Source organism: Trichosurus vulpecula, chromosome 1 (assembly GCF_011100635.1).
Source record: "Trichosurus vulpecula isolate mTriVul1 chromosome 1, mTriVul1.pri, whole genome shotgun sequence".
Taxonomy (NCBI): domain Eukaryota; kingdom Metazoa; phylum Chordata; class Mammalia; order Diprotodontia; family Phalangeridae; genus Trichosurus; species Trichosurus vulpecula.
The window spans coordinates 393,768,637-393,786,878 of NC_050573.1; the positions used below are offsets into that span (position 1 = coordinate 393,768,637).

The window sequence follows — 18,242 nt, forward strand, 5'->3', positions numbered from 1 at the left end:
GGCTCACTGTGGGGGAGGAATATATCCAAAATGTCTGTATAAGAAATTACCTGCCAGTTTTATGAATAGGGAAGAGCTCATGCCCAAACAAGAGATAGAGAGGTTCACATGAGTTAAAATAGATAATTTTGATTACATAAAATTTAAACGATTTCACACAAATAAAACCAATGCATCTAAAATTAGAAGAAAAGCAGGAAACTAGGAAAATTTTGCAGCAAGTTTCTCTGATAAAGGCCTCTTTTCGAAAAATACAGGGAACTGAGTCAAATTTACAAGAATAAAAGGCATTCACCAATTTACAACTGGTCAAAGAATATGAATAGAGAGTTTTCAGAGGAAGAAATCAAAGCTATTGTCATATAAAAATGCTCTAATTCATGAATAATTAGAGAAATGTAAATTAAAACAACTTTGAAATGCCAACTCACTATTAGCAGAATGGCTAAAATGACAAAAAGGTAAAATGACAAATTCTGGAGGGGATATGACAAAATAGGCACCTTAATATACCGTTAGTGGAGCTTTGGGTGAGTCCAATCACTCTGGAAAGCAATTTGGAGATACACCCAAAAAGCTATTAAATTGTTGATCCAACAATACCACTACTAGTTCTATATTCCAGAGTAATTAAAGAAAAAGAAAAAAGGATCCATATATACAAAAATATTTATAGCAGTTTTTTTTGTGGTGGCAAAGAATTGGAAACTGATGAGCTGCCCATCAATTGGGGAATGGCTAAATAAATTGTGGCATATGAATGTGATGGAATACTATTGAGTGTAAGAAATAATGAAAGGGGTGGTTTCAGAAAAACCTGGGAAGAGTTTCATGAATTGATGCAAAGTGATGTGAGCAGAACCAAAAGAACAATCTATACATTAACAGCAATATCGTAAAGATAATCAGCTTTGAATTGATTAACACAATGACCAACCACAATTCCAAAGAACTCATGATGAAACATAATAATATCTACCTCCAGGTAGAGAACTGATGGACTCATAATGAAGACTGAAGAATATTTTTTTTCTCTTTCTTTCTTTATTCCTGATTCTTTTTGGACATGGCTAATGTGGAAATTTGTTTGGCATGCCTATACATATCTGTAATGGATTTTGTTTTTGTTACCTTCTCAATGGGTAGAGGATGAGGAGAGAATTTGGAACAAAAAATAAAATAAAATTGAATTTAGAACTGGAAAAATGAAATGTGTCATAAAAACAAAAGATATCAATAAACTTAAAGTAGTACTAGTGTTGCTTAATCCCTATCTCTGATAATGATAAAACTCCAGGATGTTAATAATTTGGCGAAACTATAGCAATGAATATTGTTACCCAAAAGCAACAGAGTGAGAGATGGAAGTGGCTTATTGGTTGCCATTCACTTTTCCAGCCACCCTTGTAATTTATCTAGTCTACTTTTTATCTGTCTGAAGGAATGCATTATTTCCATCATTCATCCCAGGAGGTGCCTATTTCATGAACCCATTTTCTCTGACAGCCCATATTGACTTACCTTTAATATCCTGATGACTTGAAAGCTGATCCAGAACTAAAAGGAGACAAAAGATGAGAGAGAAAGGCTGTAGGACCAGGAACATCAGTGAAATTACTGTAACTGTACTTTCCATCTGAGAGCATAAAGTTGAGATTTACCTTCAGAAGTCAGGTTAAATTCAGCTGTCACTTTCCCATAAGTGTTCCTGAGGCAGCAATAATACAAGCCCTGGTCTTTTTGACTTGCCTGAACGATGGCCAAGGACACAGTTGAATTATCTCCTGCACTGATAATGGAAAACATTAACATTTACAAACTTAATCATTTTAAAGTGTCATATCCTTAAGCTGCAAGGAAAAACTCCTGTTCCCCCTTCTCCTGTCTTTTGCAACCGATAAACTGAGAGGAGCCCTCCATTGTGGTGTGTTGTTTAACAATTTATCTGTAAGGAATGCTTGACCCATTAAATTTTGTAAAAGGGCCTACTGGCTTTAACAACCCTGATCTTGCACTAATATTCATGCAACATCATGAAATATGAATCTGCCTGTCCATTAGGATAATAAATCTGCCATCGTAGTATAAATCACTGAAATGGATGGAGATGTCTCTGGATTTCCATTCATACTTTTTGCACACTGCCCTTATTCCCCTCAATCATAGTAATACTGTATGTGTGTTCTGCTTTAGGAAAACCAGGCATATCAAAATTGAATCTGACCAAATGGATCAATCAAGGGGCAATTATCTATACTACGAGAGGGTTCTTTGCCTTACAAAAGTATTAAAAGTGGCATTTCTTTGAATAGTGAGCTCCTTAGTGAATTTAAAACCTAATTCAATATATAAATATTTAATGAAACGACTCTTCGCCTCATGTTTGGTTTGGTGAATATCATTTTGATATTTGTGTCTTGTTCTAGTTCAATCATTTTAAAAATGTATTGGTACTTTTTGGTTCAAATTCTTTCTCTATATGTTCCATTAGACTGTCATCTCCTTGAGGGCAGGAGATTTTTTTTTTTGCATCCCCGGTGCTTAGCGCAGTGGCTGGTATATAAATGCTTGTTGACTGACGAGGGAGGGGGGAAAAGGCTTTGGTTTAGTAAAAGAAAAAAAAAGAAAAGAAAAAAATCCCTACTTGATTTTTTAGTTTGGGGTTAGTTGGGATTCAGTAAATGTACTATGTATACACTGCCATACTAGATGCTCAAGGCAATACAAAGATGAAAGAGATCTAGCCTCTGCCTCACACAGCTTGTAATCTGGTGAGGGAGATAAAAGAGTTAGGTTACTCACCAAACAATGACAAAGCAAAACCATGAATACACGTGTAAATAAAATCCTACGAGTTCCAAGTTGAGAAAGGGGGTTTCGGGTTAACTTGATCATGGAAGGTTTCATAAAGGAGATGGCATTTGGATTAGATCTTGAAGGACTAGTAGGATTTCAACAGGATATTGGTTGGGACAAGGAAGAGAGTACACTAGGTATGGATATAAAAAAAGACACTTTCATGAAAGGGTGAATACTCCAGTTGGCAAGAGTACCAAATATACAGATCATAGGCTTCGGAGATAGGCTAGTAATAATCATTTCCAGGGAGTAGGAATAGTGGGAGAGAGCTATGAGTGATAGACTGAAGCCATGATTGTGGAGATCCTTAAATTCCAGGTCACAGAGTTTAGTCTTTATCCAGGAGAAAATAGGAAGCCATCTAAGGTTTTAGAGGAATGGAGCAATATGGTTAGACATGCATGCAGTGTTTAAGGTGAATTTAGAATAGGAAATGACCAAAAGCCTCAACAAATTCATTGTTTCATAAGCTTGCTCTACATTTCTTTCCCCAGCCCACCACATTTACTTAAACCATCCTCTGTTCCTGCTCTATGCTTTCTCTCTCATTGCTGCCTATTGATATCATACTCATACTTGAAGACCCACCTTGAGTTGAGCCTTCTTTAGGAAACTTTCTGTGATCATCCAGATAAAAATAGTCTCTCCTTCTAGGAATCTCTCATAGCATTTTGTTTTTGCTTCTCCTATGCTTTGAATACATTCTACTATGTATTATACATATCTTTTTTCTCCTCTACTAGACTGCAAGTTCTGAGACTTCATTCCATATCTTATTCATCTTTTTTTGTAACCTGTTGCTGAGCCCATTGCCTTTCAAGTAGTAGATGCTTAATGTTTATTAAAATGTATGGGATTGGATGGGAAGGACAGAAGGCCATCGTCCCATTTCAGGCTGAGCTAAGATGGTACCATTTAGAGTGGAAAGTGGGTGATGGATGACTGATGCATTGTAGTGGTAGAACTGACATGACTTGCCAATTTATTGGATATGGGGACGAGGGAGGAAAAAGTGAAAGCTGACCCTAGGGCCATAAGCACAGATAAACTGGAGGATTATGTAACTGTAATTTCATCACTTTAAGAATCTGTGTTTTCATTTATATGGCTACCTTTCCAAGAAAGCAGATGGAAGGCCCTCCATGCTTTAGTAGATGGATCTTTATGAATCGCAAAGGCCAAAAAGTTCATCACTGAGGTCAACCTAGTGATGAGCCTTACTGAACTTAGGTTGATTGGTGCTCATGTGACCTTCAGTTCATCTTTGGGCCTATGTTGTACCCTTACCAGCTTGGTAGGTCCTGCCAGAGTTGGTGCTACACTGATAGAGCTATCAGGGTCACTTCCACACCAGGAGGAGCCATCAAAGGAGACTTTGATGGGGGTTATAACATAACAGACTATAATACTTTCTAAGTAGCACTACCCATTGATTATGTCACATTTGTTGGCCCCCCTAGGTTCACCAATCACTCTGTATTCTTTTGTTGTTTGTATTCTATTTTATTTGGGAACTTGCTGAATTTCCTTAGTAGAATGTAAGTTTCTTGAATTCAATTCCTTCTTTGCCAATTGTTACTGAAGTATCCTTGGGCAAATCACTTGATCTCTAAGAGTCAAAGTTTCCTCATCTGTAAAAGGAGGTAATTGGACTAGAAGACATGTAGGGACCTTCCACCTTTAGCACTATGATTCTGGATACTTTGTCCTCTCTAGATTTTTGTTACAGTGTTCTCTCTTGGTTCTCATTCTGTCTGTCTGACCAGTCTTTCTCAGACTCCTTTGCTTGCTCTTCAACCATATCAAACACTCTGATCATGAATACCCCACCAAAGATCTACCCTGGGCCCTCTTTTCACTCCGTAATATCTCACTTGGGGATCTCATCAGCTCCCCTGGGTCCCTCTATACAGATCTTCCTATACATGATTTCCATACCTATACATCTAATCTCTGCTAACCCACAGTCATGCATCTCCAACTGCCTCTTGGACACCTCAAACAGAATGCCCCCTCTGCGTTGAGAACTCAATATATCCAAAACAGTATGTCTAAACTTTCCTATTACTATTAAGGGCACCACCATCCTCCCAGTCACACAGGACCTCAACCACTATGCAGACTTTGACTCCTCACTTTCATTCACCCCATACGTCCAAACCATTGGTAAATCTTGTCTTTCCTATCTTCACAACATTTCTTGTACATGTATATCTTTTTCTCTCAACTCATACAGCCACAGCCCTCCTTCAAGCCCTGAGTCTGTCCCCACTCCAATCCATCCACCTAGTTGTTAAATTGATTTTTCTTAAGTGTATTCAATATACTTTATTTAATATACTCCAGCAGTTTCCTATCATCTCTTTTGTTGCTGTTCAGTAGTTTTTTCAGTCATGTCGTGACCCCATTTGGGATTTTCTTGGCAGAGATAGTAGAGTAGTTTGCCATTTCCTTCTTCAGTTCATTTTACAGATGAGGAAATTGAGGAAAACAGGGTTAAGTGACTTGCCCAGGGTCCCACAGCTAGCAAGTGTCATCTGAGGCAAGATTTGAACTCACAAAGATAAGTCTTCCTGACTCTTGGCCTAGTTCTCATTCCCCTGTGCCACCTCGCTGCTCTCTCTAGGATCAAATATAAAATCCTCTGCTTCGCTTCTAAAGTCCTCTATGATGTGGCTCCTTCCTACCTTGCTGGTCTTCTTGTACCTTACTTCCTTGCATGTACTCTAGCCTCCTAGCTGTTCCTCCCACATGGAACTGGCCTCCTGGTTTCCCTATCTTCCTTCAAATCTCATCTAGTTTCATCTTCAGCAAGAAGCCTTTCCCTACACTTCTTAAATGTGGTGCCTGCCTTCTGAAACTACCCCAAATTTCCCTGTATTTCTCTTGTTTGTTCATAGTTGTTTGCACGCATGTGATCTCCCCCATCAGACTGTGAGGTCCTCAGGAGCAGGAACTGTTTGGTTTTTCCAGTAAGTATACCTCCAGCACTTAGCACAGTGCCTGGCACATAAAAGGAACTTAATAAATGCTGATTGACTAACATATTGTTAATGATAGCCAGCAGTTCTCTAATTATATTATTATCAGAATTTCTGTCATGGGGCTGGTGATCATTTGAAAGTAGTGTAGGGAAAGATGAATGTAACGCAAGACTGGCTTGGCCTCTGGTTTCACTCAAGAGCTCCTCCTGGTGTTTAAACGAATATTATGTTAGATGGGAAAAGGTAACATTTCTAAGGCCTTTGTGGCTTTCCCTAAGCTTGTCCTTCGCCACAACCAGGCCTTGCTGTTTGTTTATGGCTCACATAATTTTCATCTTTTTAGTAAAACGTCTATTTCCTGAAGGAAATGAAGGAAATGCTTTTCTGGCATGAGGAGTCAATGAGATTAGATGACACTCAACATCCACTTGCCAAAAAATAAACAACTATTATTCCAACAAAAGAGGAGGCCAAGAAGAGACAATACCTTCTATCCCAGAGAAGAAACAAAGCAAGCCATACAGTCTTCAAAGACCCCAGACAGTGCACCTGACATGTTTATTAATGAAACAAGTTGTATTACCACTTCCACTCCCTACCTCATCAATCTCCTAGAAACAGAAAAACAAACTAGTTCTTCCATTCCTAGAAATGGACAGTCAGCACTTCTCAATTACTGCTATTTGGTCTGAGGGCAACGAGTGCTTCTTGAGGCTTCATGCCGAGGATGCCACACTTGTTTATATCCTTTGGCTCATCTGCTGCATTTCGACTTTTATTTGACCTTATATAGTACTTGACAGGTAATGGAGATAGTTATGAAACAGACACACACACAATGACGCATGTAAGAAAAAAAATCTCAAATGCAAAAGAGTAGTTCAGTATTAGGCTGGTAGAATTTCAGACCTGGAAGGCATCCTGGAAGCTGGACCACTCAAGCTCCGTGATTTTGCAAAAGAGGAAACTGAAATCCAAAAGCATGGTGACTTTTTAAGACCACAAGCTTTTTAGTCACAAAGGAAGCACTAGATTCCAGGTCCCAATCTCCCAGAACATTGCTCCTTTCAAACCCCAAGGTTCACCATAGTCTTCTTTCTAATGCCTCATACAATTAGCTCATTGCACCGTTTGACACAGAAGCAGGTAGACTGGTCTTAGAGTCTTAGATTTGGGTTTGAGTTCCCATTCTGATATTAACTAGTTGTGTGACCTTCAGTGAGGGTATTTGACCTCTCAGGTAGTTTTCTCATGTGTAAAATGAAAATAATAAGACATCATACCTGATTCACAGGGGTGCTGTGAAGAAGATGCTTTATGAAAGAGCTATAGAAATGTGAACTATTATTGGGGATTTTTTTTAGTCATTTTCAGTCATGTCTAACTCTTCATGACCCCTTTTGCAGTTTTCTTGGCAAAGATACTGGAGTAGTTTGCCATTTCGTTCTCCAATTTGTCCCCATTTTTCAGAGGAGGAACTGAGGCTAAAGTGACTTGGCCAGGGTTACACAGCTAGTAAGTGTTTGAGGTGGAATTTGAACTCAGTTCTTCCTGGCTCCAGGCCTAGTGCCCACTGCGCTTCAATAAATAGAGGCAGTGTTAGATAATAGACAGAGACCTGGCCTTAAAGTTGCAAAGATCTAGATTCAAGCTCCACTTCTGACACAAGCTAGCTGTGTGACCCTGGGCAAGTCACTTAATGTCTCAATGCTCTAAGCTACTCTCTGAGACTTTAGGTTGCAAAGAAGGTGCTGACCTCCATTAGTAAGGGGAATTCCCTTAACCTATAGTTCCCTATACTAATGAAGTCACAATTCTAGTCTTTATCCCTATTCAACAAAATACTCATCGTTATCAATGCGAGGTTGGAACATTTAGATAAGATGCTGGATCTTTACTTTAATGGATCATTACCTCCTCTCACTTTTTCTGCCACCATCACTCCCTAAGAAACTACACGACAAAATAATCATAGAATCATAGAATTATGTAACGTCAGACATGAGACGGACCTTAGTGATTATCTAGTCCAAACTCCTCATCTTATAGATGAGCAAAAAGCCCCTAATGAGGTTGTGAGAAATGATTAAGACTGGCTAGTCCAAAACCAGACATTTTACCTTCTTTGAACCCTTGCAATTAACTTAGAATCTTTTGTCCACGAGATGGTGGAGTCTTCATGGATTTCTGCAAACTGACAGCTTAATTTTATATTTCCAGAATGATCAGGAAACATCTCAGCCTGTATCTTCTTCAGTAGCACTGGGGCTGTCAATGAGAAATTTGCAGTTCATCATCAGTAGGAAAGTGAGAAAATAAATACTCTAGAATACCTTACCCCTTCTTTTTGGTATTCAAAAATCCTGGGGCCAAGTCTATATCACAGAGAGTGAAACAGAGTATGGGTCCTCCCTGCCTTCTAAAGTGAAATTGGACATTGATGAGACACCATGTATATGTTTTCAGCTAATGAAACTACACTCTACACTTTTTCCCAAGCCAACACCAAGGAAGTGGGGCAGAGGGCATGGAATAGGGTATATCTGAATTGTAAAGGTAACTGAGGCTAGACCACCAGGATGCAAAAGGCAACTCAATAATGTATTTGTGCTGAGCTTTTCTTCCTTACAATTCTTTGTTAAAGAAACCATAATAGGAAGGAGCTATATTTCATCTCTTCCACATTGGCAAAACATTAGTATCTGCTAAAGTAAATATAAGATATGAAAAAATCAACTGCTGGAAGATGGGGCTATCCTATGATTAACTGCAACACTTTCAGCATCCAGTGGAATGCCAGATAAGGGTACATTATCTGGGGAGCCACCAGGCGGCAGTACTAACATAATCTCATTTAGAAATAAAGATTACCATTATCTGAAGGCCCAGGATTTGTAAGAATTTAGAAGTTAAGAGAGTTTTACTTTATTTTGTTGCAGGTTCTCCCTGGGAAGCAAGGAGCAAGTGCTCCAAAATCTATAGAATAAGCAATTTCATTTGATGTAAGGGGAATATTAGAAGTCAGCATTCTGAGGCTGCCTGGAAGGTTTCTGGGAAGGTTTGCCTAGCTTCAGTTCTAGATGTCAAGGCAATACAAGTCAAATTCCACTAAGTGGGAGACTGATGCAACAAAAACAATAACTGTAAACTCCACCAAAAAAATAACTGTAATAAAAATATTCTGAGCCTTAGCCAAGGCCCTACATTGCTTTGTGGATCTGTCCCCACAATATTCACTACTGTGAATAATTCAGTACATCAAAAGCTGTTCCCAGCCATTGTTGGAGTAATAGCTACCTGTATAAATAAAAAGCTTATTCTATGTTAGAGACGTGGTGATAGGCACACTGGGTATTACATTCTACAACCAGATAGGAGTTTAGACTCAATATTTTTCTTTTTAACTATCTTTCTCTGCATTAATTTGGGGACACATGTACAAACCCAGGAGCCAAAACTTTCTTAGTCCTCACTTACTCTAGAAAAATTTCTGTTCATTCAAATGCTAATGATTTTGTTATTTTAGGCATGTGGGGCTAAGGGCGGGCAGTTGACTTCACTTCGTTTTTGTTTATTTTTAAAGTTTTATTGATGTTATCATCATATCATAGTCATTTTCATGCATATATGTCATATATATATTTTTTTCCACCCTACTCCAACCCCAACTGTGAACCTTCCCTTGTAACAAAGTAAAAGAATTAAGCACAAATAGGCAATTTAACAATGACATCTGACATCATATCTAATTTTCTGCAACCAGAGTCCTTCATCTCTCTAAGGAAAAGAGGGAATAATACTATTGATCTGTACCAACTTCAAGTACCTCCTAATACACATTTCTAGGATCCCTTCTTTGGCAAACCAGTCATAATATGTTCAGTAGAAGGCAAGTGGGGGCAGAGTGAATAGAGTGCTGCCCCTGGAGTCAGAAAGATCTGTGCATAGATTATGTAGCAGATGTTTCCAAGCTGTGTGATCCTGGGCAAGTGACTTAACCTCTCTGGGACAGTTTCTTCCTCTGAAAAATAAGAGGGCTAGATCGATTAGCCTCAGAGGTCCCTTCTAGCTCTAAAATCTAAGATCGTATGAAAGCTAAAAGGAGCCTTTAAAGTTGTTTACTCCAACTAGCTCATTTTGTAGATGAAAAGTTCATTTTGTAAAAGCCCAAGGCATCAAAGCGATTTACTCCAAGGTGTATAACTAGTTAGCAGCAGTAACAAACAAAAACAAAAATAAAACCCTAGTCTTTCGTGTACATATTGTTGCTATTCAGTTTTTTCATCATGTTCAACCCTTTGTGACTCTGTTTGGGGTGTTTTTGGCCAAGATATGGAGTGATTTACTATTTCCTTCTCCAGCTCATTTTGCAGATGAGGAAACTGAGGCAAACAGGGTTAAGTGATTTGCCCAGGGTCGCACAGCTAATAAGTGTCTGAGGCCAGATTTGAACTTGGGGAGATGAGGCTTCCTGACTTGAGGCCAGGCACTCTATCCACTGCACCACCAGCCCCCACTATACATATATACTGTGCCTATTACTATAAACAATAATAGCCGTAGGTTGGCCCAGACTCAAGCCCAGATCCTTTGAATCCAAGTCAGCACTCTTTCCACTCTGTCATGCTCCCTCTCAGGGACAGGCAGGGCACTGAAAATAGGACCATGAGCCATCTTTGGTACATATGCCATAGCCTGCAAGCCCCTGTCTGGAGTTGTTAGGGTATTTTCTGCCCATTCCCATCCCCCTCCTACGATAGACTGCCATCTTTACAGAGGAGTAGACAAGACTGAGGGTATGCATTTGGGAACACATTCTCTTTCCCCTAACACAAGGCACAGAAAATGGCTCAGAAGCATCGTGGCACCTGAGGCATGAAATCTAGGCTCTTGAGTTTAATGTAAATTGCTTGTCATCATTTAATGCCAAAGTGTGCAAGAATCTCCTTAGCTCCAAATCCTTTCTTAGGATGCTGAAACTTGAAGCCACAGGACCTGAGTTCAAATTCCAGCTCTGCTTCTTACTACCCATGTGACACAACTTATCTGGGCCTCAGTTTTCTCATCTATAACATGAGAAACTGGACAAGATGGTCTCTGAAGTCCAATCTAGCTTTAGATCTGTACCTAGGATCCATTGTGTGTGGGTGGGCACACACATATGTATGTGCTTGTGTGTGTCTACATGTGTGCATGTGTACACTGGAGTCATAGCTTTGATGATAGCTCTGCTCTGAATGCATCGTTCTTTTCCTATGTGTGAGCCTACAAAGGATCTAGTCCATTGCCCCAGTGTGCTCTTGCTGTACAAGGCCTAATTATCCACTGCCTTTTCCAAGGTCGTCACCAAACACTTCAATGTTATGAAGAATAATAACTCCTCATAAACAAACTAGACAGTCAGTCCCCTTTATGGAGTTCCAAATGCAGTGGTTGTTTTACATCAGCAAAACTATTTTATATCTTTTCTATCTTTGTTTTTTAAAAAAAAACATGAGGTTCTGTTTAAAAGTGTTTAAACCTTATGTGTAGAAAGCTTGGTTAGGGAACTACAAGCTCTTTTGGAAAAATAGTTTTGTTTCTAACTCTGTGTGTGTGATGGTTGCTAAGAAGCTACCCAATAGGTAATAAGAAAAACAGAAGTTCAAACTTTAAAAGCAAAGAGCTAAGGTAAAGAGGTGAAATTTCTCCCTTATTATCAGAACCAGACTAAAACAGCGTTTCCATTACAGCTAACACAGAGATGCATTCTGTCTATCTGTAATGTCTTCTTTGGTCTCTTTCAAGTTTCATTGATGGGAAAGCAAGAATTTTTAAAAGAAGAGGCCTGAAACTTAAGGAGAACTATATCAGTTTCAGACTGTGAAAGACGGAGTTGACAAGAATGGTTTTTAAAGTGAAGTGGCCACAGCTATCACTGTCAGGGAATTCTAGCATTACCCAGAAGCCTTTCGACTCAGATAAATCCACAGTAATTGGCAAGTTGGGGAGAGCAGAGTGTCATACTCAAATGTTGGGGGAAAAAACAGGGTTAGAGTAAACAATAATTTGTAAATTAGGAATTAGTGAGAAAGGTAGCAAATAGTACCCACGTGCTTACTTATTTGGATCTTACTTTAATACTTTAACCAGGGGTGAGGAACCTGCAGCCTCCAGGCCAATGTGACCCTCTAGGTCCTCAAGAGCAACAACTTGGAGGCTGCAAGTTCCCCACCCCTGCAATTAATACTTATGATTAGCTTTCGTCATAAAGAGATCTCTTTCTTTTAAAAAATAATTGCATAGAAATGTATGATAATATTTTCCTCTCTCCATCTCAGTCTTGCAGCAAATCATGTCTTCAGAAAACTGAATTATTCAAAATGTAAAACTATTTTTTTTAAATAAAGAAAAAAGCACCATTGCCCAAATGGTGGCAACTTATTTTGACTGTGGGCAAAAAACTTAGAAGGCAGTAAACATATTGTTGAAACTAATCTTATATATCTAATCTATAAAGAAATGAAAATTAGCTCGGCCTTACCTTTGCCCTCTCTTTTCCAAGATGATCTTTTGGGGTCTTTTTTCTCTTCATTTTGAGTAAGTGTTTCAGGTTTAGGAATCTTTTTACTAAAAATAGAGTTCTTTCTGGCCCTTTCTTTCTCTTCCAAGCGCATTTTCAGAGCTGCCACTTTGGACAGAATTTTCTTCTTCACACCCTCAGCTAAATGTCCAGTCCCAGACATTTCTTGCTTCTTATTTCCTTCCTCAGCTGCTGATGCCAGAGTCTCTGGCACTTTAGATTTGGGGGGCATCATATGATAATGTTTTTTTTCTTCTCTTGCCTTTTGTACAGTTCCTGGTAAAGAGCCTTTCAGACAATGATTTGGTGGCATTTGGTCTTGACATTTAGGACTGGTTTTAGAGGTAGATTCTGCTGGAATGAAGGCCAAAGTTTCTATGGGAGATCCCAATGAATTTGTGGCTTTGGGTTCTCCAGTTGTGAGCTGTTCTATTTTACCATCCTTTGCAAAATGCATGGCCTCTTCCTTTAGAATTGAAGTCACAGTTAATCCAACAGGCACACTTGAAGCAGGCAAGGTAGGTGACAAATTTTTGGCATATTCATTCTCAGTGTTTTTACATTCCTTTGAACCAGTACAAATCCATTCATGATGTTTCAACTCAACTAAGCCATTCACAGGCACATCTTGTGTTTGGCTTATGGCACTGTTGGTATCTCTTTCATTGGAAATGCCAGTGGCTAGTCCAACAAGACTATTAGAAAAAACCAAGGATGGTGAAGTACATTCAGTAGTACTGTCCTGGAACTTGTGACCTGGCTCATGTAAGTCACCCTTCATGCCCTCTTGGCTTTGCCTGTCATTGCCTACACAGGGAATTCCTTCCCCAAGGTGTTCAACTTCCTTATGACATGAAACTTGGAAAAGAGCAGGTTTGACTTCCAATTTCTGACTAAAGCTCTGCTTATTCAAATTCCTTTCCTCTGGAATCACCCCTAGTGTGGACTCAGAAGTCACTAATTTTCCTGTCCCAACATACTCCATAACTCCTGTTCCATCTGTGGAATCTACAGAAGATTCCATAATTTGTGGGTAAGTCAAAAACTGTGTAAGCAAGATGGGGTGAAGCCCTATAGACTGTCCTTCCTCTTGTGCTTTACTTGCATGGCCAGTGTTTTTCTTCCCAGAGACTTCTGAGACCACACCCAAGGCCCCTTTAAATAGTGAAACTGCAGTAGGTGTTTCCTTCTCATCTATGGGATCTACTGATGATTCTAGGATGCTGGAATCTTTCAAATATTGGAGAGGAGTACAAAAACCTACATTATTTCTTACTTCTTTTTTCTCTTGAATTTCTCTACCAAAGCAAATAATTGCTGAGTCAGACTGATTGCTGCTAGCTGATGTGTCTCTTTCAGATGTGTCTAGTTTTTGCACTGAGTTGTCTGCCCCAAGCTCCTCAGAAATCACACAGACATTGTCCAAAACCACAGGACTAACTTTGCATTCCACATCCACTGTCTGCATTGGTGGTGAAGCCTCTGAAACAAGGTCTGTCAAAGTTGGTGCTTTTTGCCCCCCTCCTGACTCACAATCTCCCTGACTACCATCCACCGCATTTTTGCTAGCCTCCTCCAGGAGATTTTTCAGAGAACTTGGAACCTTCTGGGAGTCCTGCCTTTCTCCTTCATCACTCATCATGGCTACTCTGAGACGGGGGCCTCCCAAATTCCATCTTTCCTCCTCAGAATTATCTGATAAATATTCTAATGGCAACAGACTACTTTGCCACTGTGCAGCTGGGATGTTGTAGAAGCCATCCTGGAGGCTGACTTCAGAGAATGAACGCTCTTGAGGTTGAATTTCCTCATGTACATTTTGCTCTGAGTCTCTCACTTTCCCTTGACAATGCTCTTCCCAGCTTTTATCCACTGCACTCTCAGGGCCCTGACTTTCACTTGTCAATCCATAGGTAATAGCACCCAGAGAATTACTTAAGAAATCCTCTCTTTGTAGCAGCTGTGGATGGGGTAGATGAACTGCCGTCCCCAGCGGATCTTTGAGGGTCAGCTGCTCTGCAGCATTAGATGCCCAGTCGCTTCCAGCAGGGGCAGGCTGTTCATCAGAAGGAAGCTGAGTGATGCTTCCAGCTGGTGTCCCAGGAAAACTTTCTTCGGCTCCCTCCAAGTGATTGTTTTGAGCAATTGAAACAGCAAGGTATTTAACCTGATGGCCTTTAACAACAGTTCCAAGAGTGGGTGTTTCCTCCCCATCACTGGGAACCTGAGAACCCCTGATATTTTCAGTCAGCGTCTCATTTGACTTCTGTTCAGGATACTCTGCAATTATGCTACAAAGCGAAGGTGTCTCTGCTTCATCCTCAGTTCCAAGAAGCAGCCTCTCATAACCTGCTTCTTGGAGCTGGGAAAGGCAGTTGTTCTCTGTAGAAACAATCTGGGCACTGACTAGGTTACTGGGGCTAAGACTTGCTTGGTCTGTTTTTAGAATTCTAGTAAATTCTTTGACAGAGTTCTTGCCACCCATTGTCTTTTCTTTTGTATCATTTTCATATGCCCCTTCCAAGCCGTTCCCTGTGGAAATGCCCATGGGATAGAGTGCTGTGTTTGCACCTCCAGCCTCTCTGTTTTCACACATTGGGAAAGGGGGTTCAGCATCTTGTGCTCCAGAAAATTGTTCCATCGTCACGTCTCTGAGCAAACATAAATCAGATGTTTCCCATTGACCTTCTGCCAGCTCTGAGCCCATGGAGCAATTTTCTTGAGACAAAGAGTTATCACATGGCATTGGATAGGGTAGGTCACCTGTTTCATGGGGTGCCATAACTAATGGTTCTTCTGCATCCCTTGGGCCACTGAGGGAATGTGCTGCAGTCAGAACAGCATATGAAGCTTCTGCCAAAGTAACATAGAGGCTCTCTTGCTCACCAAGATCAGCATCACTCACCCGCTGGTAATGGGCTAACAATCCACAGTCTAAGGCATTTTCATGACTGGCCTCAGGGCTGATTTGCTCATCTGACTTGTATTCCCTGGGACTTCCAGGTTGGTGGATGTTATTTTCTTGGTCTTGTCTCTCATGGTCTTGTGGACCTGGAGAGCAGCCTTCCAGCTGCATGTGATGGGTCAGTGATCCATCTCCTCCCCTGATACTTTGCAGAGTGTCCCTGGAGTTTATTATGGTTCTACTTAAGGCAGAAGGTTTCCACAGAGATTCAGAGTCTCTCGTGGGCTCTGAAGAGCCTTGCAGGTGGCTTTTGGTAATACCTCCTGCACTGATTTCCTCCCCTTGTACCTAGGGAGACAAGAAGAATAGAATTGTCACTATTTAGGGCATATAATAAGGCATATCAATTATCCAGAGGATATTTAATCCTTTAATTACCTGTACTAATGACAAGCAGAGATAATATGAATAATTGAAGTCCACATTTAATCCAATAAACATCATCTTAGCCAGTGACTTCCCAAATCCCTCCAGGGTACTATAAATCAAGGCAATTACATTGGGTCCCTCAGAATACACTGGAGATCAAACACTTAGAGCCAAAAGGGAGTTGGCACTGCTAGCTGATGCTAAAATAGAGCCTTAGTGTGCATGTACATGGTGTGACTATAACATACAGAGACACATTTCAACAAGCCACAACTGAAAATAAATAGCACAGAATTGATACTGTAACTGCAAACAAGGTCGTGGCTTCTCCTCTGACTTCCACAGCTTTGACTGCCTAGTGTCCTTTCCTAACTTCTCATTATTTTTTTCTCCTGAAGATTCCTCTTGACCTGGGATGTGGGTAGAGAGTATGACCAGGTGAGGAAGGAGAACAGGAAGTCCATTGCATGAATTGTCTCACCCCCAAAACTTTCTCATTAAAAAAAATCTACCTATAAGACCCATACCTGTAGGTTGGAGGAGTGGTATAGAGGGAAAGAATACTGGATTGGTGTCACAGGCTATGGGTTTGAATTTTGCTACTGTCACTACCTGTGTGATCTTGAGAAAGTCACTTAACCTCTCTGGGCCTCAGTTTCTTCATCTGTAAAAATAGGAGAGGGGGATTGAACCAGATGGTTTCTGAGGTCCCTTCCAGCTCTAAATTCATAACCCTTGACAATGGACATGGCTTTTTTATTTTTTAAGAGAGGTTTTTCAGGAATGGTGAGCAGAATCTTCATTATTCAATACCTTAGTATTGCCTAATAATATGATTTTTCTATTTTATTGTATTGCCTCTTGGAAAGGCAGTTTGGCATAGTGGATAGCAAGCTGACCTTAGAGTCAGGAAGATGTGGGTTCAAGTCCTGCTTCTGACATGTATTGGCTATGGGATATTGGCAGGGGATTTCATCCTTAATTCTAGTGCCTTCTCTCTGTTGATTTTTTCCAGTTTCTCCTGTGTATAGCTTGTTTATACATAGCTGTTTTCATGTTGTTTCTCCTATTAAACTATGAGTTCCTTGATAGCTGGGATTATCTTTTGCCTTTCTTTGTATCCCCAGTACTTTACACAGTGCCTGGCACATAATAAGCAATTTACATAAATATTCCATCTCCTACTAGGTGTGCTGTGTCTCCTGAGGAAAGACTTATAGGGGCCAAACTGGTAGTTTCCTATCTGCCAGGTAGTCTACTACTTCCCATAACCAGCCCTTCAGGTAACAAGTCTTCAGACCACATGAGCTAGCACCTTGAGTCTTCCATCTCCTGCTAGGTGCAGCATGTCCCCTGAGGAGTGGCTGCTAAGGGCCAGGCATTTTCCATATGCCCCAAAGCAACTACTTCAATCTGTACCAGTACAAGGCTTCTTCTACCTCCTGCTGCAGCCCAGTCTCCCAAATGGGATGTGAAGACCCTCCAGTGCAAAGAAGAGTAGCTCTCTCTGGTTTTAGGCCTCCCATCTCTTGCTATACCTGTCCTTTGAAGGTATAGGGGTGGCACCCTCCACTTAATGATGAACATTGTCAACCCTGGTCAGACCCTTCCTATCCTAGTGACTCAACTCCTGTAGATCATCATCCAAACCCCATTACACTCCTTACCAGCCAATTCCTCATTCCCATCCCCTCCAACTCTCCTACCAAAAAGTTTCATCTTAACTCCTTTCAACCCTTACACTGCGCACTCTGGAATGCCTATTTCATAACTTCTCTTCATCTTAAATCTTTTCCTTTCCCATTCCTTCCATCTACTAGCTCTTCCTGAAACCTGGCTTCCCCCTGAGGACAGCCTCCCTTGCCACCCATTCCAGTACTGGCTGCACCTTCACTCATTTACCTTGGCTTACTAGTTGAGGAGGGAGAATTGGAATACTCCTTACTCTCCATTGCCACTTCCAAGTTCTTTCCTTTCTTCCATCACTCAGTCAACTCTATTGCTTTGAGGTTCACGCTTTTATATATCTACTACCCAATCAAAATCATGGTAACTGTTGTCTACAGATCCCTAAGTCACTCCCCTTCTTTCCTCAGTGAGCTCAATACCTAGCTCCCATTTTTTCTCTCCTTCCCAACTCCTGCCTTCAAACTAGGGGACTTCAATATACATACTAACTCTCCCTCAACTACCTTAACCACTCAGTTCCTCAATCTACTTACCTCCCATATTTCTCCACCCAACCTTAGCCACACACAAAGATGATCATGCCCTTGATCAATTCTGAAATCCCCTTATCTGACCATACTCTATTGATTTTTCACTTTTCCTTTTGCCTCCCCTTATATAATTCTAATCTTCATCCACACTGTGATGTCCAGTCCCTCGACCCCTCAATGTTCTCCCAGGCCATCTCCCCTGAATCACTCTCTCCTCTTCTCCTTGGTGGGCCAGTTCAACTCTATGCTGTGCTCCTCTCTTGAATCTCTAGCACCTTTATCAT

At 40.6% G+C, this 18,242-nt stretch overlaps 1 protein-coding gene across 3 annotated transcripts in view; it reads right to left on the reverse strand.

The window, feature by feature from the left end:
• The window catches only part of ALPK2 (alpha kinase 2), a 177,581-nt gene that overhangs the window by 60,130 nt on the left and 99,209 nt on the right, over window positions 1–18,242 (reverse strand). For all 3 annotated transcript variants that reach the window (XM_036741840.1, XM_036741841.1, XM_036741842.1), the window contains exons 6-9: window positions 12,367–15,658; window positions 7,964–8,111; window positions 1,662–1,789; window positions 1,522–1,557 (exon numbers count right to left, since the gene is read on the reverse strand). In XM_036741840.1, the coding sequence (XP_036597735.1) occupies window positions 1,522–1,557; window positions 1,662–1,789; window positions 7,964–8,111; window positions 12,367–15,658 (3,604 nt within the window). The remainder of the gene's footprint in view (window positions 1–1,521; window positions 1,558–1,661; window positions 1,790–7,963; window positions 8,112–12,366; window positions 15,659–18,242) is intronic.